This window comes from Fusarium tjaetaba, assembly GCF_013396195.1.
Source record: "Fusarium tjaetaba strain NRRL 66243 chromosome Unknown NRRL66243_c0000015, whole genome shotgun sequence".
Taxonomy (NCBI): Eukaryota; Fungi; Ascomycota; class Sordariomycetes; order Hypocreales; family Nectriaceae; genus Fusarium; species Fusarium tjaetaba.
The window spans coordinates 112,596-136,316 of NW_023501211.1; the positions used below are offsets into that span (position 1 = coordinate 112,596).

The 23,721-nt window shown below is 49.9% G+C and overlaps 7 protein-coding genes across 7 annotated transcripts; 2 read left to right on the top strand and 5 right to left on the bottom strand.

Moving 5' to 3' along the window:
* Positions 1–1,956: 1,956 nt before the first annotated feature.
* Positions 1,957–3,307, top strand: FTJAE_599 (uncharacterized protein; the record flags this gene model as incomplete). Its single annotated transcript, XM_037352555.1, has 3 exons — positions 1,957–2,077; positions 2,134–2,245; positions 2,308–3,307. 3 exons carry the CDS (start codon positions 1,957–1,959, stop codon positions 3,305–3,307), a joined length of 1,233 nt encoding a protein of 410 aa, XP_037212301.1.
* A 523-nt stretch (positions 3,308–3,830) lies between these two features.
* FTJAE_600 (mRNA guanylyltransferase) lies at positions 3,831–5,062 on the bottom strand (the record flags this gene model as incomplete). Its single annotated transcript, XM_037352568.1, has 2 exons — positions 3,831–4,818; positions 4,881–5,062. 2 exons carry the CDS (start codon positions 5,060–5,062, stop codon positions 3,831–3,833), a joined length of 1,170 nt encoding a protein of 389 aa, XP_037212302.1.
* A 709-nt stretch (positions 5,063–5,771) lies between these two features.
* On the bottom strand, positions 5,772–7,887 carry FTJAE_601 (sorting nexin-41; the record flags this gene model as incomplete). The annotated part of the gene is made up of 5 exons (XM_037352579.1): positions 5,772–5,867; positions 5,913–7,046; positions 7,096–7,362; positions 7,418–7,757; positions 7,823–7,887. 5 exons carry the CDS (start codon positions 7,885–7,887, stop codon positions 5,772–5,774), a joined length of 1,902 nt encoding a protein of 633 aa, XP_037212303.1.
* A 922-nt stretch (positions 7,888–8,809) lies between these two features.
* FTJAE_602 (aminoadipate-semialdehyde dehydrogenase) lies at positions 8,810–12,730 on the bottom strand (the record flags this gene model as incomplete). The annotated part of the gene is made up of 7 exons (XM_037352590.1): positions 8,810–10,355; positions 10,415–10,917; positions 10,969–11,669; positions 11,953–12,137; positions 12,202–12,265; positions 12,322–12,533; positions 12,603–12,730. The coding sequence occupies 7 exons, from the start codon at positions 12,728–12,730 to the stop codon at positions 8,810–8,812; spliced, it is 3,339 nt and encodes a 1,112-aa protein (XP_037212304.1).
* A 759-nt stretch (positions 12,731–13,489) lies between these two features.
* On the bottom strand, positions 13,490–14,919 carry FTJAE_603 (aminoadipate-semialdehyde dehydrogenase large subunit; the record flags this gene model as incomplete). The annotated part of the gene is made up of 3 exons (XM_037352601.1): positions 13,490–13,574; positions 13,630–13,749; positions 13,799–14,919. 3 exons carry the CDS (start codon positions 14,917–14,919, stop codon positions 13,490–13,492), a joined length of 1,326 nt encoding a protein of 441 aa, XP_037212305.1.
* Positions 14,920–16,079: 1,160 nt separating this feature from the next.
* On the top strand, positions 16,080–19,779 carry FTJAE_604 (tetratricopeptide repeat 1; the record flags this gene model as incomplete). Its single annotated transcript, XM_037352612.1, has 2 exons — positions 16,080–18,680; positions 18,742–19,779. The coding sequence occupies 2 exons, from the start codon at positions 16,080–16,082 to the stop codon at positions 19,777–19,779; spliced, it is 3,639 nt and encodes a 1,212-aa protein (XP_037212306.1).
* Positions 19,780–20,258: 479 nt separating this feature from the next.
* Positions 20,259–21,361, bottom strand: FTJAE_605 (NADH-cytochrome b5 reductase 1; the record flags this gene model as incomplete). Its single annotated transcript, XM_037352623.1, has 4 exons — positions 20,259–20,408; positions 20,462–21,005; positions 21,056–21,137; positions 21,202–21,361. The coding sequence occupies 4 exons, from the start codon at positions 21,359–21,361 to the stop codon at positions 20,259–20,261; spliced, it is 936 nt and encodes a 311-aa protein (XP_037212307.1).
* Between the last annotated feature and the right edge of the window lie 2,360 nt (positions 21,362–23,721).

Below are 23,721 nucleotides of genomic sequence, written 5' to 3' on the forward strand. Positions count from 1 at the left end.
TCAACTTCAAGTCTCGCTTTTTTTATTAATTTCCTCTTCTTTTTTAACACAACTGCACTGCCAAGGTATTGAACCACCATTCGACAACATGGCACGTCATTGTTGGTTGATGTTCACTGAGATGGCGATTTGGCTCCGATCTGGAACTTCACACTGAGACACTAATTTGTTCTTCTCATTATCGCCCTATTCATGTACTTTGGTTGAATGCTCCCTGTCTTGGAGACAGATATACCTACCTAGGTTAAAGCAACCAACCAAAACCTCCATTGTGAGCTACCACGGTTTTGTCACATGGTCGTGGCTCCTAATTGGGGATTATGTAGCCCATAGCATCTGTCTGACAGTCAAGCGTCGTTGATACCATCTTCAGGCATAGCTTCCAGATATATATACCTTTAGCTGCCTGCCCACTCACTGCCAAGGCAATCGAACTCCGCATTGGTAATTGAAGTCTATATGGATGGCCCATTGACAGAGATATGCCAGGGTCCCAAGTGAACGGCTCCCAAGTGAGAGTTGAGAGACAGCAATATCACGAGCACTACCTTTCCTGTATTACCTTGTCATCACATATTTATCTCGTATCTAGAAGCTCAACAATTAACCGATAATTCAACTCTGCTGGCTCTGCTGGTACGTACATGCACGACATTGGATTTAAGTGTTGCGAACACCGTGATACCTCGAATCGTTGCAACAGAGCCGTTTATGTACGACCATGGGTATGTTTGCTTCATTTCACCGTGAGGCGAATCTGGCACACAGAGCCTCCATTGTGAGGTTTCATGCTAGAAAGTTCCCTTGCGGTTTCGGCCTGGAGCATTTCAGGATAAATGTCTGTCGCACAAGTTTGGCCCCATCGTTTACCATATGTCGAATTATTTTGCTAGCCTGTAAGTTGCTGCCCACGGGATAATTAACTTGTACCCGCCTATGAAAGGGCATCTTCCGTGGATGGAAATGGACGATAGTGTTACGTGGGATATCTCGACTGCCTGTAGTGCTTTGGTGACAAGCTGTTGAGTACAAGTTGAGCCGTTGCCCCTTTAGAAGAAGAATGCAACCTCTTTACCTTTCTTCTTATTTCATGCCTCTTCTCTCTTTAAAACAGGCCGATCCTTTTAGTCACCTTTCCATTGGGAGATCTAGCTACTGTTCAACTCCCATCTAACACTCGATCAACGGCGGAACAAGGCAACTGAAATCGCCGTAGTTCAATGTAAGCCATTATTCTCCATCCTTCAAGATTTATGATCGCTGCTTCACTTCGAAACTCCATTGTCCCAAGGTAGGTGTTGGGAGACAAGATTGTTAAGTGCTACTGCAAGCGTTAAGTCTGCCACTGGCTGCCAGCTGCCAGCAGAGTAATATGCGGCCCTGCTCTTGCTTGGTGCCATGATGAATCACTGCCTCTCCTGCTCTGTTCATCGAATTTTGCCTTCTCCCGCCGCCAAGGAACCTCCTTCCAGCCCTGCTTCTTTCCTTGGATCACTCAACAGGCCATCCGCTCCTTTCCCTCTCCCACCCTCACTACCTTTTCCTCTTCTCGTCCCTCGTTTGTACTCTACTCCTCCATCTTCCAAACTTCGTTACTCCAACGTCGTCTAACATAATTTGTCTTTCCACCCAGAAAAGGCCTTATTCTATCCACTCGATCGGTATGTATCTGTTATCTCATTTTCTACTCTTTTGTTAGTTATAGCACTGCCCTTCACTTGGTCTCGGGTGTCAGGGACTGCATCGCCCTCATCACGAACTGCGCTTGTGTACTTTTGTTTACCTGTCGAATAGCTTGCTAATCTCAATAGCAGTGACTTTGATTATCCAGTATTACTCACTATCAATTTTGATCCAAGTACGTGTGCAACTGCTTTCCAGTACTCCCCAAGGCTGATTCCATCTCCAGTGGCGGACTTGATGAATCCCGAGAAGGGCTCTGCCCGAACTCCCCAAATGTCCCGGGGTGGCAAGCAGAAGAGATCCCGATTCTTTGTCAATCTGTGTGTTGCTTTTCTGATTGTCATATGTGCAATCCCCGTCATGTTTGGCGTGGGTGTTGTTGGCGCAGCCTACGGTATGCTTTTGGAACTTGCTGTTTCCACAACTTGCGACAAACTGACCAATTAATAGCCAACATCCATTTAAATTATCTGGGAAACGACAATGCCGATATTCCTTCAAGTGGTCAGGCGCACAACATTGCTCGCCATCTCGAGAGCACCGGTGGTTCATACCCAATCTCGTATGTGCCCGACTCACTGGTACTTTTATGATATCCGAGAAGCCACTGACCTCTAGAAATAGGACCAAGACGGCTCTATCTACAATCTATGGTGTCAGCTACACCTCGAATGCTGATGTGGTCACCGAGGTTGCAACCGTTACTGGAACCCGCTATGTCACTGTGCCTGGTGAAGCCCTGTCCGTTTCTGTCACCACACGGGAGAGCACTATCGAGTACTGTGAGGTTCAGATCGTTACCATGACAGAGAGCTACACGATCACTGTACCTAACGACAAGGTCTCCCAGGGCTCCTCGGGTGATGCTGTTGGAGCCACCGTGACCGGCAACCCAGAGACTGTGACCGAGAACGAGACTGATTTCTCTCTCACCAGTGATCCATCCGATGCAATTGTCACCGGTAACCCAGAGACTGTGACCGAGAATAAAACAGATTTCTCTCTTACCAGTGGTCCATCCGACGCAATCGTCACCGGTAACCCACAGACTGTGACTGAGAGCAAAACCGACTTTTCTCTCACTGTTGGTTCATCCAATGCCCTCACCAGCTCCAGTCCTGAGACCACCACGAATTCTTTCGAGGTATCTTCCATCCTCCCCAAACCGCACACAACTATTACCATTCAAAGTCTCTATCCACCTCGGGAAGGCCTGAGCACTGTCACCCAGTACACCACCGTTGAGAAGACCATCACAGCTCCCGACTCATTCATCACTGTCACTTTGACTAGCAAATGCCCCGAATGTTCACCCACCGTGACCGCTTCTCCTACCAGTAGCACCACAACGACTGTTTACGAAACTGCTGGTGTGCCCTCAACTTCTACAACAACTATCATGGTTCCGCCTCCTGCTTACCCACCTTACCCAACCGCCAACAATACGTTACTTCCAGGTCCATCCGGTAGCGTTACTGTTGTGCCTACTGTGCCTACTCCGACTCCTGTTGTCGTCTCAGGAGGCACCAAGAAGCCCGAGCCTCGTGGGTGGGGAGGTACCAGCGGAACCACCAATCTTAGCTGCACCGTCATGCTAGTGGCTATTATCATGTTTGCGCTCTGAGCATTGACGTGGTTATCGGCGCATATGCTGCCCTTTTGAGAAAATGTGATCAAGGAAAGGAATGGCAAGAAAGCACTTGCAAGATGTGCATGGGCCACGTCAGGAGAATTGGAGTTTCTGCGGTCAGAATTGGCATTGGACTTGGTATCCAAACTGGAAATGGAATTGAGATGATCTGTAAATCCGCTCTTGGCTTGTGCTATGCTGCGTACCTAGGTAATGAATAAGGGGACGCCGGGAACTAGGTCTAGGTTAAAAAGTTCAATAACGCAGCACGGGTACTATTAATTTCGCACCGAATTCTTGATGTTGACGTTACTTGAGGTGGTTTGTTAATAACTCCTAGTTTCATGTCGGTTATGACTGTATCTAAGAAGAGGTGTCTGTTCAAATCGAACTTGCGAGATGCTATGCGGTTCAGTGGTGAAATTTGAGAATCTCCTATCCATAATCCTTTCCCAACGCCTTGCCCCATCGATACAGAACCAATATCCCCAGACGCCGTGTTTGCCTGTCGATTATTCTACCTTGCAGGGCCCCGGCTCGCCCGAGCCTTCCAGGCATTCTTGATTTCCCCAGCTGCTCTGTAGAGGTCCTTTTCCGAAACCCGGTCCTCGATGCTTTGAAGCACACTCTTAGTTGTGCTGATGTGGTTGGCCTCGTTTTTATCGTCACGGAAGCGCACAATACGCCACCGACCCTGCTCATCGATGTTACATTCAACCACTCGCCAGTTGAGCGGATCGTTGAGCGACTTTAGAGTCTCCCACTCCTCCTCGGAGATGAACACGCTGTTAAAATATTCGTACTTTTCGGGGCCGCTGCCCCCCGCATAGACGTAGAGATCAGCCTTGGGGACGCTGTCATAATCAATGAATGGCTCACTGATGCCTTCGCGACGCTCCTCGTCGCTGGGCTCAACTTCCACAAAGTCCAGGGACAGGCGGCAGTCTACAGTGTTCTCCTCTGGCGGCTTCCATTTCAAGATGTGGTTGTCGGTGCCGTGTTTGTAAGCAGTGGTGCGACAGGTGAAGATGAGGCCGTCGTTGCCGTGCTTTAGCTTGGGGAGGATATCTCTGAACATCATATCAATGGCGTAGGCAAACTGGGGTTTCTTCATCTCCACGTAGAAGGGCTGGAACTCTAGTTCCTGAGGGTATTCCTGATAAAGTTTCTTGTAGGGGCGATAGAATCGTTGATCGAAATATGCGAGCCGCTTGTCGAGCGTTCGTTCCATGAGCATGGCACCATCCAGCACCAGACAGTCAAAGACCAGAAACATGGGGACGCGCTTCCCGTCGGAGCCTGTGTCCCAAACCAGTTCACCGTCGATCAACGTGTTGGTGTGGAATGCTTCTGGGGAGTTCTCGAGAGGGAAGTGCAGGCTCCTGTTCGTGATGAACCAAAAGTCGTTTTTGCGATCGATTAGGTAGTGAGCCTCGTTTCCATTCTCGTCTGTTGTCGAATAGAGGAGATATCTGATACCGTCGGACTTTTCGACTACGTAGTAACTACAAGGCCGCCGTTAGCTGGTGGTTCTAGGTAGCGAGACAGCGTCCCATGTCAATCTTACTCGTGCTGAGCGAGCTCCTCGAGATGCTGACGGGCGAAGCTCACGGGCTGCGCACCGGGAAAGCCAGTGGCAGACCTGTTGAGAAGGTTTGCGACCTCCTTGCGCATTTCGTGGAGTAGTTGTCCTTGAGCCTTGATGCCTGGCTCCGCGATAGAGGCGATGGGCCCATCTTGTTGGGCCATCGCGATGACTGCGGTGAGGAGCAATGGCGGAGGGAGGTTTGATTGTTGTTGCGACAATGAAGCTACTGTCCTTTATGATAAATGCTTATCGATAAGGAACACTTACAGCAGGATCGCGTACTACCTTACCTCATTGCGTTCCCAGCCATCCATGGATAGGTAGGTAGGTTGCTGTCAAGGGACCTGTAGGCTGTATTTATATTGCTAGTTTACCTAGTTAAGATAGTAATTGCGCCACTGAGCCAGGTAGACCTTTACTGATTTTAACCTCCATGAGGCTGGCTTACTATAGGGGCCTCACTGTTTGAGCCTTACCTAGGTAGTTTGAAAAGTTAAGAGCTTGATGGCCTTGTATAAGGCTAATGGTAAGAAAAATAAAATAAAATTATAAGTTTTTATTTCAATTATTCTTCTTTTCTTTTCCCAGAGCTGACGTGCAATGTTTATTTGCAAGGTATGCATTCCTGTGACACTTGTACGGTCTTTAGTGGCTCTCCTGGCGAGACCAATAATTCATCAGAGAAGGACTGCACGAAACTCGCAGATTTGCACAACTTCACGATAAACCATAAGTAACATGAGTGTCAGTGCAAAGGCCGAAGCAGAGAAGAAGCCAACGAATTATATGGGAATATTATTCCTCTCTTCTTATCATCTACGGCTTTCAAACCATCCCATCAGGCACGCAAAACAACAGAATAAAACATGTTTAAGACTCGTCAATCTTCTCTACCTCTGCTCGAGCTTCCTCCCATTGTTGCTTACTTTTCTTGGCCCACTCGATCTGGCTCTGAGCATAGGCGAGCTGGTGGATGTTAGCGACTAGTCAAGACTGAGCTCATAAACTCACCATGTAGCGTCGCAAGTCGTCCTCCTTGTCCTTTTGGAATCGCTTCATATCCTTCAAAACACTCGCGCTGGCTTCTTTGACATCGCGCTCCGAGACAACTTGAGCTTGTTCTAACTGACCGATGCTCTCTCTCGTCTTTCCAATCAAGTCGCGGCGTGTCCTCTCTGGATCGACGTCAACGACCCCTTGTACTGCATGTCGGATGGGTCCAAAGATCTTGTTCGTTATCGAGTTCCCACTGGGCATCTTCTTATGGGACGGCGCACTGGTACTCCTTTCGGGTAACCCCTGACTGGCCGAAGGTGTGTGTGAGGAAAAGTCTCCGTGGGTCCCAGGAAAGTCAGAGTCGATGGACTCGGTGTCGTCCTGGCCACCATCACGCCGTTGATGAGAGGACGGCTCCTTGAGGCTCGTCGATCGCTTTGGTGGTGGTGATATTTGCTGACTACTGGAGAGGTAGTTCTCAATCCTTCGAGCCTCGGCTTCACTCTGCTCTAGTTGGTCGAGCAGCGCTCGCTTCTTGTTCAGCTCTTCGCTAGTTAAGTCTTGCTGTACACGCTTGAGCACACGATACTTTAGTACACTTCGAACAACACCCGCAAATTGCGCATGCTCACGCATGGGCTCAGCAAAGCTAGCACCCAGGGAACCCGAGAGCTCCTCTGTGGCGATATATGATAGATCAGCTGCCTGGCCAATTCGCTCAATGGCCGGTCCGAGTGATGGTGCCTGCTCTGAAACCGCAAAGGCGTTGTAGACGGAACCTAGCTCACAGAGATCGGCCGCCAATGAAGACAGATGGCTGAGAGTTCGTCTGTTCACCTTTTCCATTGGGCCGGTAAGAAGCTGTTCGAGTTCCTTGATCGAGGACTCGTATGAGATGAAATAAGGGTCCAGCTCCTGTTCGCCCAGATTGTGACCCTCAGGTGGAAACCGGCCAAAGGCGTGAGGCCCTGCTTGTATATGGCCCGAGCTATTATCGTGATTGGTACCAGCCGCCGTCTTGAGCTTTGCCGATGCTGCTGGGATTGGCAAGTAGCTGTGCGCCGGAGTTGGGTTTGCGGGGTCCAACGGAGGCGCTTTCAAGATCGACTTGGGAATTGACGACACGGGATGAGAGTGCAAGACCTCGCTCTATTATGCAGTTAGTAGTGGCATCTGCGCGTTCAGAGACACGACATACCCAGCTAGCGTTAGGGTCCAGGAATCGCCACCAAACTCCATCTGTTCGGATTTCGTCCATTCGGCGGCAGCGATTTAAGAAGACCGCCAACATGCGCTTTCGAAGATCAATGATTTGCTGGTCCTGCTTCGCATTCGTGGGGTTCGCAGCATAATCAGCCATCGTGTGCTTCTCAGGGATAGGAGGAACAATTAAGGTAGGGTGGAGGCGAGTAAGGGCATCGCGCAGAGAAGCAAACTCTGAATATCGGCGGCGCACCTCGAGATCCTGTCACGTAGTCGTCAGTGAAATATTTCGAAGGACCAGCAGTAGATGGACGTACGCCAGTCTTAATAGTGTACACGATATATCTGCCGCCGCTCTCTAGACTCTTGCCAGCATCCGTGATGAGGATAGATAATTTGGGGTTCTCATATAGGATCTGCTCGATGCGACTGTCGTAACCACCAGGTTTGCGCTTGGGGCCGGGATCTTGCGCCGAGTCCCCATCGCCGTCATCACCGCCGTGGCCAAACTGGCCATGCTCATCATCGCTACCGGAGGTTGGTGTTTGAGGTGGCTCGAACGATTGGTCTGAGAGAAAATCGTAAGTATCATTGATCTGGTCCTCGGCCTCTGACAGAATTGAATCAACCATCTCAGCGACGGTTTGGGAATGCTGTCTAGTGAAATGGTATGGGTAATCGACGTACAATTACGAGTTGACGGGGACGTCGGATTGACAGACGATGACTGCGAGTCCCGCCTGTCAAAGCTGGTGCCGTACGGGTTATTGTCCTCGTCATTCCACATTCTGACGACTTGCTGAGGGCAATCGCGACAGGTGTTGCGGAAAGAGGTACTCAATACAGCTCAAGGTGGTCTACCTCTAGGTAGGTATTTCGCGCTTTTAAGCCAGGAGCCTGGACGGTAAGGTAAGAAGCTGGTAGGCTGCGGGTGAAGGACGAGAGCTTCAAGCAAGCGCAAAGTAGATAGTAGCTAGCGGGGGAGGGGCAAGCATGGGTCGAATGAAGCGATACGATATGGACGATAATTCATGCGCTGGAGCTGACTACCTTGGGTACATTCAGGCCTATTGTTCCTGGCCGTGGAGTAGAAATAAGCAGACCAGGTATGAGAAGAAGCCCAGGTGAAGATGGATGTCGCAGTCGTTGGTCGTCGGTGGGAGTAAGGTTAGTGCCTATAGTTCGGATACCTAGGCAAGGTAATGAAGGGGAATAGGATGACGTTGAATGGGGCTGGGCCGAGTTGGCTACCTAGGTACCTCCTACCTTATGGATGGCTGAAGTTGGCCTAGGTTATCAATTAGTCAATTCTTCTGTGCCGTACCTAAGTGCCTAGGGTACCTAGGTTACCCACTCTTGGGATGGACAAGTGACATGGAAGGGGCTCCGCCTGTTCCATTGTGGAACAACCTTTCTAATGGCAGCCCGAGTTAAATAGGTATTCACATGAACTCCATCAGTCAATATTGAGTACCAAAATAGGTGCTTTATGTAACCAAATGTCAATTTTCTACTCTGCTTTTCTACTAGACAAGCCAAGCTTAATGGTGACAAAGCCTTGTTCTCATGCTCGCGTCTTTCGCGCGAGCGCACTCTTGATTCCCTTTCTCCCAAGCCACTCCGCGTTGAACTTCTACCTACCTACTTATCTACGGAAAGTATTCTTGTCACAAAAACATAACTCAATGCCTTTATCCAACAGAGCCTTCTTATGAGGTACCTCCGCGACCACCAACTCCCCACTGGGCTTGCGCCTCGGCGATCGAGGTGTCAATCTCGGGCAGCTTACGTCCTCTACCCGTGGGTGCGGCCATGAACTTGATCTCAACAAGGTACCGTAGATACCTCCCGATATCCTCACGAGAAATGCCGTCTCCTGCGCTATCGTCAATGTCTGTCCAGCGGTCTGCATCGGCCCTAAGAACAGCCACAGCGTTCCTATCATCTAGCTCAGGAGCACGAGTAGTGCTTGGGAGATTTGCAGTAGCCATATGGAATAGCGGCATCAATGCGTTTTGCTCCTGATCCTTCTCCACGGCTCCGGCCGAGACAAACTCTTCCAGCTGCGACTTCCAGATGTCATAGTCTACCTCGGGTACTTCGTAACCGTAGTAACTTAGCGCAGAGAGGAGCTCGTTCATCCGCAGGCGGGGGTGAGCAGTAACATGCACCACGTTCATGCCAGGGAGAGGGTTCAGGGTCGAAGCGACAACAACGCGTGCGACATGATCGACAGGGACAGCATTGACCGAGTTGATGATGCGAGGACGAGCACCAAGCTGGCAACAGCCTTTCAAGAGGCGTACGATCCAATCGTCGGTGTTGGAAACACCGCTGTTGCGGCTGCCAAGGATGTATCCTGGTCGGACGATTGCGCCACGGAGACCACGGCGGCCGGCCTCGCGGACGAGTTGCTCAGAAACCCACTTAGTTTGCCCGTAGCCAGTGCCTAGACCGGTTCGGTTGGGGAGCAAGTCATCGGACTCAAGGACGGCGCCTCGGCCGGTAGCTGTCTGGGCATCGGACAGGTTGATATAGTAGTCGGTGTCGAGGGTCGAGGTTGAGGAAACGAATGAGAAGAGCTTGGGCTTGCCCTCGTTACAAAGCTTCACAGCGTCGATAGTTGACAGAACATTCGGCCCCATCATCTGTTCGTAACGAGCGATCCAGTGGACGTACGCAGCGTTGTGGATAAATGCATCAGCTGTATCAGCGACATGCTTCCAGCTAGCGTCGTCTAGGCCAAGGCGAGGCTTAGAGAGATCACCAATAACGCAGGAGATCCTATCAGCCCAAGAGTCTTGCCAGAGACCGTAGCCCTTGAGGGATCTTACAAGACGCTCCTTGGCAAACTTAAGGTCCTTGGCTCCCCGGATACAAGCGATCAGCTTAGTGTTCTTTCTGTCCAGTATATCCTTGACTAAGTATGCGCCGAGAAAGCCAGTAGCCCCGGTAAGAAAGAAAGTGGCGCCGTTAGAAGGGCTCAGAGCATCCGGATCCGCACTTTGGTACTTCGCGTCTAGAGTATTGGTAAGCTCATCGAGAGAGTCAGAGTAAACATTATCGTTAGAATGATCGACTGTGACAGCCTGGCCGCTGCGAAGACTGTCGACTGCGCTGCCCAGGCCTCGAATAGTGGGATTTGCATAGAGGACACCGATGGTGACATCGGCACGTAGTTCCTTGCGAATATCAAGCAACAGTTGCTGGGCAAGAAGACTGTGGCCACCGCAGTCGAAGAAACTTGAGTCTGGCCTGGAGATCGAGGGTCAGTATTGAAATGGTGGATATGTGAACTATCAGTGGAAGCATACCTGACCATCTTGGCGTTCAAACCCGGGATTAGGGTCGACCACTGTGTCGCAATCGTCTTTTCAGTCTCAGATAGGCTCTCCCAGCTCTTCAGATCTTCTTCCGAAGCATCCTCTGTCATGAGAGAGGCATCGGGGAAAGGAAGATTAGGAGAATCAACCTTTCCGTTCGGGTTCAGAGGCAGCTTCTGCAAAACAATGTAGATCGAAGGAACGGAGTGCGCCGGTAAGCGAGACTTGAGGTGGTCTCGCACCTCGGCTTGGATACGGCGGAACCTCTTGAGATAGACAGTACAGGGTCCCATTTCTACACCCTCTTCGTCGATATCCTGGAGGCTCTGAGTCTCAAGCCAACGCTTCCATTCAGCGATCTCAGGCACAATGTAGCTGACAAGTGTCGGCTCCTCATTACGATCTCTTCGAACCAGTGTCTTGCAGTCTCGGATCAGAGGACTGCCACCAAGGTTCGCATCAATCTCGTTGAGTTCAATGCGGAATCCACGGATCTGTAAGAGTTAGCTTTGTGAAAACGCACAATGGAATCAAACGTTGACCACCTTAACTTGTGAGTCCATACGGCCCAGGACACGCACAGCTCCGTCTGGTCGATATTCTCCAAGGTCACCTGTGACGTAAAGTCTGTCTCGCGGCCCCTTGTAGTACTTGCGCCAAGGTTCGCCCTTATCGTTGGCCTTGTCTGCCTCCACCCACTTCTCGTTATCAACGAACCAGTTATCAATGAACTTCTCCTTGTTCTTCTCAGGATCATTAAGGTATCCTTCGGCAAGACCAGCAGCGCGGATATAGATCTCTCCAACCACACCGATCGGGCAGATCTTGGTGTGATCTTCTCGATCCACAACCAATACCTGGACGCCCTTCATGCCCCAGCCAGCGGGGATAGAGTCGCCGAGCGAGTCCAGAGCTGCAGGGTCCTCCTGGGCGGAAGGGACCTCAAAGTAGGACACAGCGCGAGAAGTTTCCGTGGTTCCGTACATGTTGATGATGGTGCAGGCGGGACCTAGCTGACGGAGACTCCTACAGTCCCGAGTAGTGAGGACATCACCAACGAAAAAGACCTGGCGCAGGCTAGGAAACTGCGCTGTGGCGCCACCAACCAGAATCTGTCCCATGGCAGGCGTGAGGTGAGTTGTCGTTGGTGACCACTTTCTCATCCATTCGCTCAACCTTACGTGCTGGATATCCTCCTTGGCGGGTAGGATTAGGCTTGCGCCCAAGGCCAGAGGCGTCATAATATCTGAGCCAGGGTTAGTCACATTTGCAACACATAGTGAATGAATCCCGCACCTCGCTGGATTGGATCATGGGCAATTCCGGAAAGACAGGCGAATACACTTTCTGATGAGAGGCCGAACCTCTCAGCCATCCACGGAAAATACTTTGCTAGACTGTAATGACGGCCAAGCACTCCCCTATTGAACGTTAATAAAGGTTCGAGCTCTTAAAAAGCTGGAGAAAAAAAGAAAAGAAGAGCTCGTACTTGGGCAATCCTTGCGTTCCGCTCGTGAATGACAGCGTACAGTTGGAGTCGGGTCCAATGAGCACATCGGGGGGTGTTGAGGCCCTCCCTTTAACATTGGCAAAAATATCAGCACTGTCTTCGCCCGCAATCAACTCGCCATCTTCGGTGAAGCGGAGGTCTGGGATCTTGATCTTAATGGCAAGTTCATCATCAATGCACTTTTGTACGAGAGGAGCAAGAGGACTGTGTCAAGACGTTAATCAGGGAGGGGAGCTCTCGGGTTATCAAGAGTTGGGGTTGGCCTTACCCGCTCTCTTCCGTAGCCTTGCGAATGGAGATGAGCGCCTTGGGCTTGGAAACTTGAAGATAGACTGGTATGGTATGTTAGTTAATGCTGATTTTCGTTCTCGTCCGGTGTATACCATACTTTGCTGTCTTTGCGGGGGGTACTGAGGATCAAGGACAGTGACGATAGCACCAGCAGCCAGGGTTCCCATGTATGCACAGACCAATTCGACTGAACGGTGCGCAAAGATCATGACTACGTCTCCATTCTGGATGCCGGAGTCGCGTAAATAATTGGCGATGTTGTTACTTGCTTCATCAATTTGGCGGTAGGTGTAGGTTCTTGTTGGCGCCCTGCATGCGTTGTTAGCAACTGATGCAATTGCGACCATGTTTCAATGCAAAGGGACATCGTCAACCCACTTCGAGGTCACAGTCTCTGTCACACAAAGCCTGTCAGGATGAGCCACGGCATTCTTGTGGAATATCTCATGAATGCCTCCAATGTAGCCTCCCCAGTCGAGATCTTCAGTAGGGTCAGGTAGCGACATTATGCCCGGCTGAACTTGTACACAATGCAAGGAAAATTCCTGACAGTTACAGCCAATGAATGAATAATGCAAAAGGATTGAGGGCCCAAGGGCGTTGATAAATTTAAACTCTCGATATGTCGTCCCCAGATGTAACAGAGCGACAGTTTGAGGCCATTTAAGAATGGATGAATATGGCTTGTGGCTTTCAATGCGTCACACAGGAAATTTCTATGGAGCTCCGAGAGCGGAGGGCCAGTATAGGGTAAGATAGTTGATGTGGAGGTGGGCACGTGACCCTATTACGCATCTTTGGACGTCGCTTTACATAAGGTATACAAATACGTACCAGTAGTTAGTGATTTCCTACCCAAATGACAAAAAGACTGAGGTGTTTTTACTCCAAGTCTACCAGACCTTGGGACTGGTTTTCTTTGACTCCTTGTTTCATTGGAGACCTGGCCAACAGCATAAGAAATGGAAAGTGGAAAGTTGGTTGCCCGTGACCTCCGCGGAGCCTGGCTAGCCCAAGCCGAGTTCGGGTGCAGCTGTTGGAAGAAATCCAATGGTTGTTGACCGTTACATTGACTCAATTACCTATACACCAACAATGTTGTTACTGATGAAATGGTAACTGCCAACACATTCCTGCAAAGAAATCTAGTTTCTCCTTACTGGATCCTTCAGTTCAATCCCTCACACTTCACCTCTTTTAAGCAACCGAAATCACATGTTACAGACTAACAAGCCACATGTAGTGTTCAAGTCTCAAGCACATGGCTAGTAGATGCCGCCCCCTTGATGAGTGGGCTGAGGTGTTGAAGGGCCAGTCATGCCTTCAGTCATGTAGTTTGCATTGGTAGGTCTAACTCAGTAGATCAGTATCAATCAAAGCCAAGAATGTGAACACATAAACTGACGTGCTGTCCCAATTTCTTCTGTGCATCTCACGACCTCGGTGGTGCTGCTCGCACTCAGGATGATATGTCCTAACGGGTGACTGACGGGACAATGTTGGCGTACAAGCACGAGACTGCCGCCTGATGGTATGTTAGTACTAGATGAATCTGGTATACGAGCGTACCCTACCCAGGCACCACAACTTTGAGTTGGTCAATATGCTGTCGAGTGTCTAGTATTTTAGACTTGGGAGTCGGTGTCCTTTCCATGGGATCGGAAGGGGGTCGAAGAGGTAGCACGGCCAAAGGGTTGTGATAATTTGACAGGTTGCTATCATTGGCGTTTGACACATTTGTTTGCGCGCGAGATTTTTGCGCGTCGGATGCGTTCTGATGAGTATGCGATAGTTGCACATTGGAGATAAGATCGAAGTCGTCACTATGAACTGTCGCTGCAGCAGAACCTGGCGACCGGATTCTATCACTGCCAACTGTATCACTCCCATTACTTCCTCGAGAGTGATCCGAGGGATCGCCGTTGTGCCCAAGGTCTTGACTGGCGCGAGGTGCTTCATGAGCCTCTGTTTGTTTATCCGTAGATCTGTATGCGTTCGATTTTCGATGAGAGCCTTCAAGCTGAGGCTGTGGCATGAGAGGGGTTCCGGGAACTGATTCGCTACCCACGGTCGAAGCTCTTCCGAGAGGAAGCCCAAACACTCGACGGAGACGCTGACGCCATGAAGGATGCCGAGGGGGTAAACCGCTTGAAGACATAGAAGCTGGACACGACCTAGAACGCTGCATTGGTCTGACTGGCTCATTCTGGTGAGTCATAGGTTGAAATACTGGCTGTGGTTGAACATATGTAGTTGGCTGAACAGGTAGAAACACTGGGATCTGCTGCTGAGGCATCACTCCCGAAGGACCCTGAAGATGCGGGAGGGGAGCTGGAGCGAGAGGGGCGAGAGGGGGGTGATAGAGCACAGGCTGATATGATACCTGTTGGCTTGGGAATCTCGGAACAGGAGGTAGTTGTACTAGTGAAAAAGTCGGGGCGAGGGCCAACGAGCGTCTTCTACGCCTCCGTTGGCGGCGGAGCACAATTTCCTGGTGAGCTGTCGTTATTCTTCCTAAGTAGTACATGTAGGCAAAGAGAAGAACGATCAAGATGACTGTAGCACTGGTGATAATACCTGCTTGTTCAGAGGGAGTCAGGCAGTCCCAACCCAAACACTTGTGACCTCGAACATGAAGGCTCAATATGTTGGGACAGGCGATGCCCACCTGGTCGATAGGAGTAACGGGGGCCATCGCATCGAAGCTTTCCGGACTGTGTTATCTGCACCTAAGTGAAAGTAAGGTTGGAGAGAAAGTCCTCCCAGTGGATAGGCGAGGACGAAGAAGATAATATCTTTCACCCGAGTAACTGACGGCATGGAGAAAGAAGAGAAATGAGGTTAGATGCTCCGAATGAAAAACATATCTGAACCTCCAGGAGGGATATGGATATCCGAGCTTGATAGCTCATCGTTGGCAAAGCTGGCTGACACTGTCTGGCAGCTGCCCAGTGGTCGCCAGGCCACCAACCCGGGCCTGTGAGCGATTCAAGTAATATGACTATAGAAATGTTAGTGTTTGACGCTTGAAAATGAGAGCCTGGAGCGCTGAGAGGGATTGCGATGCCGTACATAACGATAGTGATGTTTGAGAAGTACGAATAGAGGGGAATACACTGCATAGAAACATATTCCTTTCTGACTCATGTAATCTAGAAGGCAAAAAAAAAAAAAAAAAAAAGGAAATACAGGACATCAATAAGAGCATGAAATATAAGACAGAATAACCAGTAGTATAGAAACTTATAGGGGAAAAAAAGCTATTACTTGTATTTATTTTAATATCATTAAATATAGTAAACTATTATTATAGAGTTTATATAGGCAGAAACAGTCCTATTTACAGCAAATCAGATAGAAATATATACATACAATACCATAGTGCTACTATTAGCTCAAATTACTAAATTGAAATTTATTATTACAGAGCCTGACTGTCTCATTACTAGGATCCTTCCATGTAATCACCTCAAGCTGGAGATTTCGCCGTGTAAGTCATTGGCCAATCAGCGAGCGGCTCTCGCCCCATTAATATGCGCCAAGTACGTACCGCAATTCAAGACTCGTCCAGGTGCAGCTTCTCAGATTCTCTTTCATCCTGCGAATTCAACAAGACCAAGTTGATACGCCCAAAACTTCCGGCGCCATCATCACAACCCGCACAGACAACACCACACAGGCTCGCTCAGATTCTGCGATTGATTATGTCCCTTGGTCTTTGAACCACTCGATGAGCTGATCCTCCTTTAACTCGAGGCGCATTGACAGCTCCAAGCGACGCGTTCCTCGAACCAACTTTTTTACTCCCGAACGAACAACACCACTCTTTTATCCTCACGCCACTTTTTAACCACAATGTCCTCTTCGCAAACAGCAGCCGCGAATGGTGTCAATGGCGGAACACGGTCCGCGCCGGTCAGTACCCGATTCACTGACATCCCTTCCGCCATCGACATCCCTGTGCAAGGTGACCAGGAAGACGAGGCTGTCGAGATCGACCTCGAGGACCTCGTCGACGACCCTACTGAACTCTGTACCCTCTTCGAGAACGAGCGCGCCGCAAAAACCTACTGGATGACCGTCGCTTTAGCTTATGCCAAACAACACAAGATCGATCATGCCATCGAGATGCTCCAGCGAGGCGGCAGCGCCATCCAGAGCAACAGTTCCAACCCGCGCGATAAAGTCAGCATGATCTGTTGTCTATGTTGGATGTATCTGTGGAAGAGCAGAGAGGCTCCCCGTGTCGCACCCGAGGGCACCTCTGTGTCTGACGCCAAGACAAAGGAGTATTATCTACAGCTCGCGACATCCTCCCTCAACGATGCCGCTCGACTCAACCCATCGTTTCCTCCCATATTTCTCGCCCGCGGCGTTCTCCTCCTTCTACGGGCCTCTTTGCAGGCACCGTCCAAGACTACTGGAGGCATCGGTTCCGAGAAGCACGAGCTCCTCAAGACTGCCGTGAAGTCCTTCGACGATGCCCTACGAGTCTCCCAGGGTAAAAACATGCTTGCACTGATGGGAAAAGCTCGTGCTTTATTTTCAATGCACAAGTACCCCGAGTCGCTCACAATTTACCAGGATGTTCTGCAAAAGATGCCTGACTTGGTTGACCCAGATCCCCGAATTGGTATTGGCTGCTGTTTCTGGCAGCTTGGCTTCAAGGATGACGCCAAGATGGCATGGGAGAGGTGCATTGAGATCAACCCTGATTCAAAGGTTGCCAACATTCTCCTCGGCCTCTACTACCTGGATGCGAGCGGTCACGTACCTGTAAACAGCGACGAATTCTTGAAGCTTTACAAGAAGGCCATGACAGAATACACGCAGAAGTCTTTCAAACTTGACAAAAACCTCCCCCTTACCTGCTCGACTTTTGCCGGCTACTTCTTGTCTCGAAAGTCGTGGGACAATGCCGACAAGTTGGCGCACAAAGCTATTCAGTACACAGACGTCAATGCCATTGCCAGTGATGGCTGGTACATGCTTGCGAGAAAAGAGCATTATGATGGTGACACGGAGCGTGCGACGGATTACTATCGTCGTGCCGATGAAGCTCGCGGAGGTGCTGAGACGGGCTACCTTCCTGCTAAATTTGGCGTTGCTCAGCTCTCAGTTTTGAAAAATGACCTGGGAGAAGCCAAGCTTCGTCTGGAAAAGATGATCCAACAGTCCAAGAACCATGAGGCTATGATTCTCCTGGGCACACTGTACGCCGAGGAAGTCTTCGCTACCCAGGTAAGCGATAGCAAGGAGGATAAGTCTGCTGAACTCAAGAAAGCGACCGCTCTTCTGGAGGGCGTACGGAATGCTTGGAAGGACCCGAAGAAGGCATTATCGCCAGATGCCTCAGTTCTCCTTAACTTGGCACGCCTGTATGAGACGGATCACCCTGACAAGGCTCTGCAATGCTTGCAACAAGTTGAGCAACTTGAATTGGACCAGGTCCCGGCATCCGAACGACCTGAAGATGTCACTGATGAGGTCGAGATCAAGGCTGCGCTTCGCAAATCGCTGCCCCCTCAGTTACTTAACAACATCGGTTGTTTCCACTCACAAGCTGAGAAACATGAGCTTGCGAGTGACCTGTTCGAGGCCGCGCTAGGTGCTTGCATGAAGATTGGCGAGAAGGACCCTGAGATGGACACAGATGCCCTCGTATCCACAATTAGCTTCAACTTGGCTCGAAGCTACGAATCTAGAGGTCTCACAGACAAGGCTGTTGAGGTGTACGAAAGTCTCTTAGCTCGACACGACGATTACACGGATGCTCGCGCCAGACTTGCCTATATCAAGCTCAGGAAGAATCCAAACAAGGAAGGTCCTGATGCTGTCGCCAAGTTGTACCAGGAGAACAATACCGACTTGGAGGTCCGGGCCTTGTACGGCTGGTATCTGGGCCGGGTTGGCTCAAGGAAACGCCCAGCTAACCTGGGTGAGGACAATGAGTTCCGCCATTTCAAGCATACGCTTCAAAACTATGACAAACATGATAGACACGCTCTCGTGGGCATGGGTAATCTGTATCTCATGCAGGCACGAGAGATGCGCCGTGAATCGGACTCGGAAAAACAAAAACGAAGTGCAACATACGGTAAGGCTGTTGAGTTTTTTGACAAGGCGCTATCGCTGGATCCAAAGAACGCCTATGCTGCGCAGGGTGTGGCCATTGCTCTTGTCGAGGACAAGAAGGAATACAAGGCGGCACTGGGGATTTTCAACAAGGTCCGAGAAACTATCAGGGACTCCCACCTCTATGTTAACCTGGGACACATATATGCTGAGCTCAGACAATACTCAAAGGCCATTGAGCACTATGAGATTGCTCTTTCCAAAGATGGCAAAGCCAACGATGCAACAATCCTCGCTTGTTTGGGTCGAACATGGTTGAATCGTGGGCGGGCGGAACGTGATGTGGATGCACACATCAAGGCGCTTGAGTGTGCTCAGAAGGTCAGTGCCCTCCTCTCATACTTCGTTGTACTTTGTACACATGCTTATTCCTACTCGACAGGCTCTCGAGGTTGCTCCTGAGCAGATGCATTACAAGTTCAACGTGGCTTTTGTGCAAATCCAGCTTGTTACAATGGTCCAAGGATTACCAGAGAATAAGCGCTCGACAGAACAGCTCGAAAAGGCCGCTGAGGGCCTCGAGGCTGCTATCGCGTCACTGGATGAGATTGCGACGCATCCGCAAACCCCTTACCCTAAGCACGATGTCGAGCAGCGTGCGAACATGGCCCGTAACACCTTGCGTAAACAGCTTGAACGAGCCATCGGTAGGCAGAAAGAGTGGGAGGAGAAAAATAAGGAGAAAATACAGGCAGCCAAAGAGCTACGAGAGGCCGAGCTCCGTCGCCGTGAAGAAACTCGTCAAAAGGCGTTAGAAGCAGAACGGGAGCGACAAGAAAAGATTAGGAAGGAACGTGAAGAGATTGCTGCACAAGATAAGGCCCTAGCTGAAAAACGCGCGGAAGAGGAACGGGCTCGCGCCGAGGCCGAAATGACGACTGATAGCGAGACGGGAGAGAAGATAAAACGAAAGCGGAAGACCGCTCCAAGGGCCTCGGGAGAACCAAAGCCCAAGAGATCAGGAGGAAAGAAGAAGAAGAAGAGTGACCGTCAAGACGATGAGTCCGAAGAAGAAGAGGAACGCACAAAGAAGCGCCGTCGTCTGACAAAGAAAGAATCATCCAAGTTCAAGTCGGCCGAGATTGTTGTTGACAGCGACGAAGAGAACGAGAACGAAGATGATGAGCTCGAGCGTGCCGAGAGAAACATCGATCGCGAAGAGACTCCTCTATCTGAGGCTGAGGAGAAGGTTGCCGAGGATGACAAGATGGAGGTCGACGACGGCGCCAACCAGGAAGGCGAAGACGATGACGAGGAGGAGATCGCTCCGCGCCAACAGCACAAGCGAGCTCGTCGTGGACGTGTCGTTGACAGTGACGAAGAGGACAATGAAGATGGGGATGCACCTGCGCAAGCTTCTGGTGATGAGTCTCGTCCTGCTGCAGATACCAGCATGGCCGACGCAGACGAAGACGAGTAAAAGGAGCCACAAGTTGATAATTAAGAATGTAACTTTGCTAATATAAGCTGAAAAAGGGTTCCCTCCCATTGGGTTTATTTGTATCATAAGTTAGAAGGTTTTTACATCATGGCGTAGGAATGAATGGAAAGCGAGTTTTTCACAATTGGTCATCTAGATAGACTGTGGTGTGCCCCGACAGAGATGATACTTGAGATTAAGTGAGTAAATTGTGGTATACAACTAACGTGAATTGACATGTCTTCGCGTGTCGTGGTCCTTCATCTATTCCTGGGATGTGCGGCTCCTCAGCGGCCGTGTCCCGTAATCAGACTTTATGTATCATTCCGTCTCTTGTAAGCTCATTTTTCTATATATACACACATACATATATATGAGGTGGCTGGCTTTTACATTGCTATTGATGAGCCTCGGTACGATTCCTTACCGAGAGGAGTAAGGCATTGGCACAGGTTATAAAGCTGGAGAAACTGGCATGCTTAGAAGGCAAAGACCTGGTCGACGAGCTTGCTGACAGGACGGGCCTTCTTGAAGCCAAGGCTCTCTGTTGCCTTCTTGAGACCGCTAATCATGGGAGGAGGACCGCACAGAAGAATCTTGACATCATCGGCAGGCTTGGGAAGATATTTCTAGAATATGGTCAGTCGCTGAAAGTAGCAAAGTTGAGCGCGAGAGAACTTACGTCGATCATGTCGGCAGTGACGTAGCCAACGCCACCAGTCCAACCCTCCTCGGGTTTGTCGAGGACGTAGTGAACGCGGATACCAGAGTCCTGCTTAGCGAGAGCATCGAGGTCCTCCTTGAGAAGAATATCCTGGGCAGTAACGTTGGCAAAGATGAGGTCGACCTCGGTCTTATCTCCGGCAGCTCGGCCGCGAACGATGGCGCGGATGACTTGGAGCATGGGAGTGATTCCAGTGCCGCCAGCAATCATACCAAGGTGTCGAACCATATTGGGAGTGTAGACAAAGGCGCCCTTGGGGCCACGGACCTTGATGGTCTGACCGACGGTGAGAGAGGCCATGTGCTTGGAGATGTTGCCCTGAGGATAAGACTTGATCAAGAGGTCGACGTGGCCGGGCTGGTGGTCACCAGAGATGGGAGTGTAGGAACGAACAATCTCCTTGGTAGTGCCGTCGGGCTGGGGGCAAGGAGCGCCAATTGAGATGTGCTGGCCGATTGGAAGACCGAGAATGTGCTTGGGGCTGGGGAGCTTGAAGCGGTAGCTATCGTGAGATCAGTATACCGAACAGGGCGAGGACGGGGGGCGGCATACATGGCGACATTGTGAGAGACGATGGTCTTCTCCTCGAGCTCGAACTCCTGAAAGACATCGGGCTTGAGGGTTGTCTTGACCTCTGCGATGCGATTACAAGTTAGTCGACATTGACTTGGGGGAGATTTTATCTGGCGGCAACTTACGGAAGGCCATGAAGTTGTATAGACCGAATGCTACGGCGACAAGAAGAGCCCAAGGAGCCCACTCCTTCTTGACGATAAGAGTGCCAACGACGAGGAGCAGGCCAGGGGCGTAGACATAATCGATGTAGTGCCTCGCGAAGAGCGAGTTGTTGTCAGACATGGTGGAGCTTTGCTTTGGAGATCCCCGCCTTGGAAAGCGACTGGGAGGTGAAGCTCTGTTTATTTGGTGTATTGCTCTCGGCCGAGCAATTGGACCTTGCAAGTGAGCTCGTGTGAGATTGTACGGAAGCGTGTATGTATATATATACCTGATCCAGGTGCAAAGGGCAGTATTTTGCTTCTGCTTCTGCTTCTGCTTTCGCCTTTGCTTTGCGGGGTGCAAAAGAAAGCTGAGGCGTTTGACGGTTTAAAGGAAGAGGATGAGGGGGTAGCTCTGCTATGAAAAATGGAAACCGAAGGCCGATTTCCGAAATCGCTGATGGCTGATGGAAGATTTTGCTTGTTTGGGAAGGCGGTCAGACGGCGGGGACGGTGAAGCGGTCGAAAATACCGATTGATCGTGAGAATAATTATCGATGAGTGTTGATAGATCTGATTGGCCAGACAATGACTGTTGATACTCAGTTAATGGCAGAGTATCACGAGCAGGTAAAACTCTCGGAGCTAAATCATTGCCGAGTTGTCAAGTTCAAAAGAGGAAGATGGCAGCTTTATATATGGTAAATGTAGGTAATGTGCCTTGTGTTGTGTTGTATTGCTCCTTGGCGTAAATCATTGGATGTCCCTCCTATCAACTTATACCTAGGTACCTTAGGTAGATGTTACGGCAAAGCTCACCTAATACAAGCTAGCGTGGACCATACAGTTATGTCTCAGTGTCTGGGCAGTTTACTTGCCTGCCGTAGTTTGGTAGTACCCCTCTACCTACTAACTTACTTACCGAGATCTAACTACCTACCTTGGTATTTGAACGAGGGATATCTTCCTCGGACCTCAAGTGGCCGTCAGAACTACCGTACCTCGGAATTTGTATAAATTAAGAGATTTCTTTATCATCTCACTACTCAAATCCATCGAATCAAAGGCCTCAGCATTGTTACTCCTTGTGATGGGATAGTTCCCAACGTCACAATACAGCCTGCTTCAAATTCATCTAGATTCATGATACCAAACTAAGTCAAACAAAAAGGAAAAGCTCTTGGTACAGTCTTAAGCATGGCATGATGATTACCTAAATACTACGTGTTGAAAAGAACCACTGTCACAACAACACTTATGAGTCAACTTACATTGAGAGGAATTCGAAGATGCAGAGGATGCTCCCATCAGAGCCTTGGCAAATTCCACGAGGTTGCATCCAGGACCATAGTAAGGGATATCATTGAACAGCATTTTTTCGTCAGATAGCATCTTGCGGGATAGGTATCCTGTATTTGATCATATCTGCCGCCAGCCGTCGCTCGGACATACCTCGATGTTTGGAATCGACGGTAAGCAATTTATCTGTTGTCTCAAGCGATACTTGAGAGACTATACAGAGTGTTGTAAGATATACTACAAGCCCAATTGAACTCCTAGTCACTACTTCAGACACGAGAGCCTTCAGAAATGGAACTCTTGTAGACGATGGGCGAAATTGAGCTGGTGGAAGTAACACAGTTGCAGAATATTGTTCGACTGTGCGTAGGTTTCCAGTAACTTTCAATGTTTCAGCGATGCTCCAAGGTTCTAAATTTGTCTAAATATTTGTTAGCTGTCTATGTCGAGTCTTAACTCTCTTGTCGATGTCAGCGTACACTGGACCTCAGTAGCCTCATGGACATGCCACTTCCCAAGCATCAGGAACCTCCTTATCCACATGTCTCTAAGCTAGGTAGGTATGCAATTGAGCGGTCAACGAGGGACGGTGACTAGGTGAGTTATCCACAAACAACCTAGGGAACTGCCATGAAATAGAGTATCACTACTCAGGTAGATGATGGAGGACAGCAACTTTTATTAGTCTGGTCCCTGAATTTATGTAGCGCAGTAATCGCCCATCAAGCATGGATATCCACCAGTGGGGGCGTTGGTTTCTTTTTTAGAGCACATTGGAGCCGGCGTCGTTCGTTCGTGTCAAGCATCAAAACCCACATACTGGTACGGAGTACATGACATGGTACATGAGGTGCTGCAGACTGCAGTGCAGGCCGTCAACTTTCAAGGGTCTCTCGACAGGGGCCTCTGTGGATGGAAAACTACCCAACTTAGCTCCTGCAAGTGTAGATTCAATACGACCGTTGCAGTGCTATCCTGTAGCTTCACGGACTCGCCGGTTATTGGCCTGAGATCAGGGTGACTTTTGCTGACAATCTCTTAGATATTGACGAATGATCACGGTTTCATCCATGAGATGCCACGCCGCTTAACGCCAGGTTGAAGTGGCTCGTTGAACCGCCAACGGCGAGCTGTATCAATTGTTGGACTGGACGGTCGAGCACATTTTCTGCATCACTCGGATATCCAAGCTTCATGCTCAGC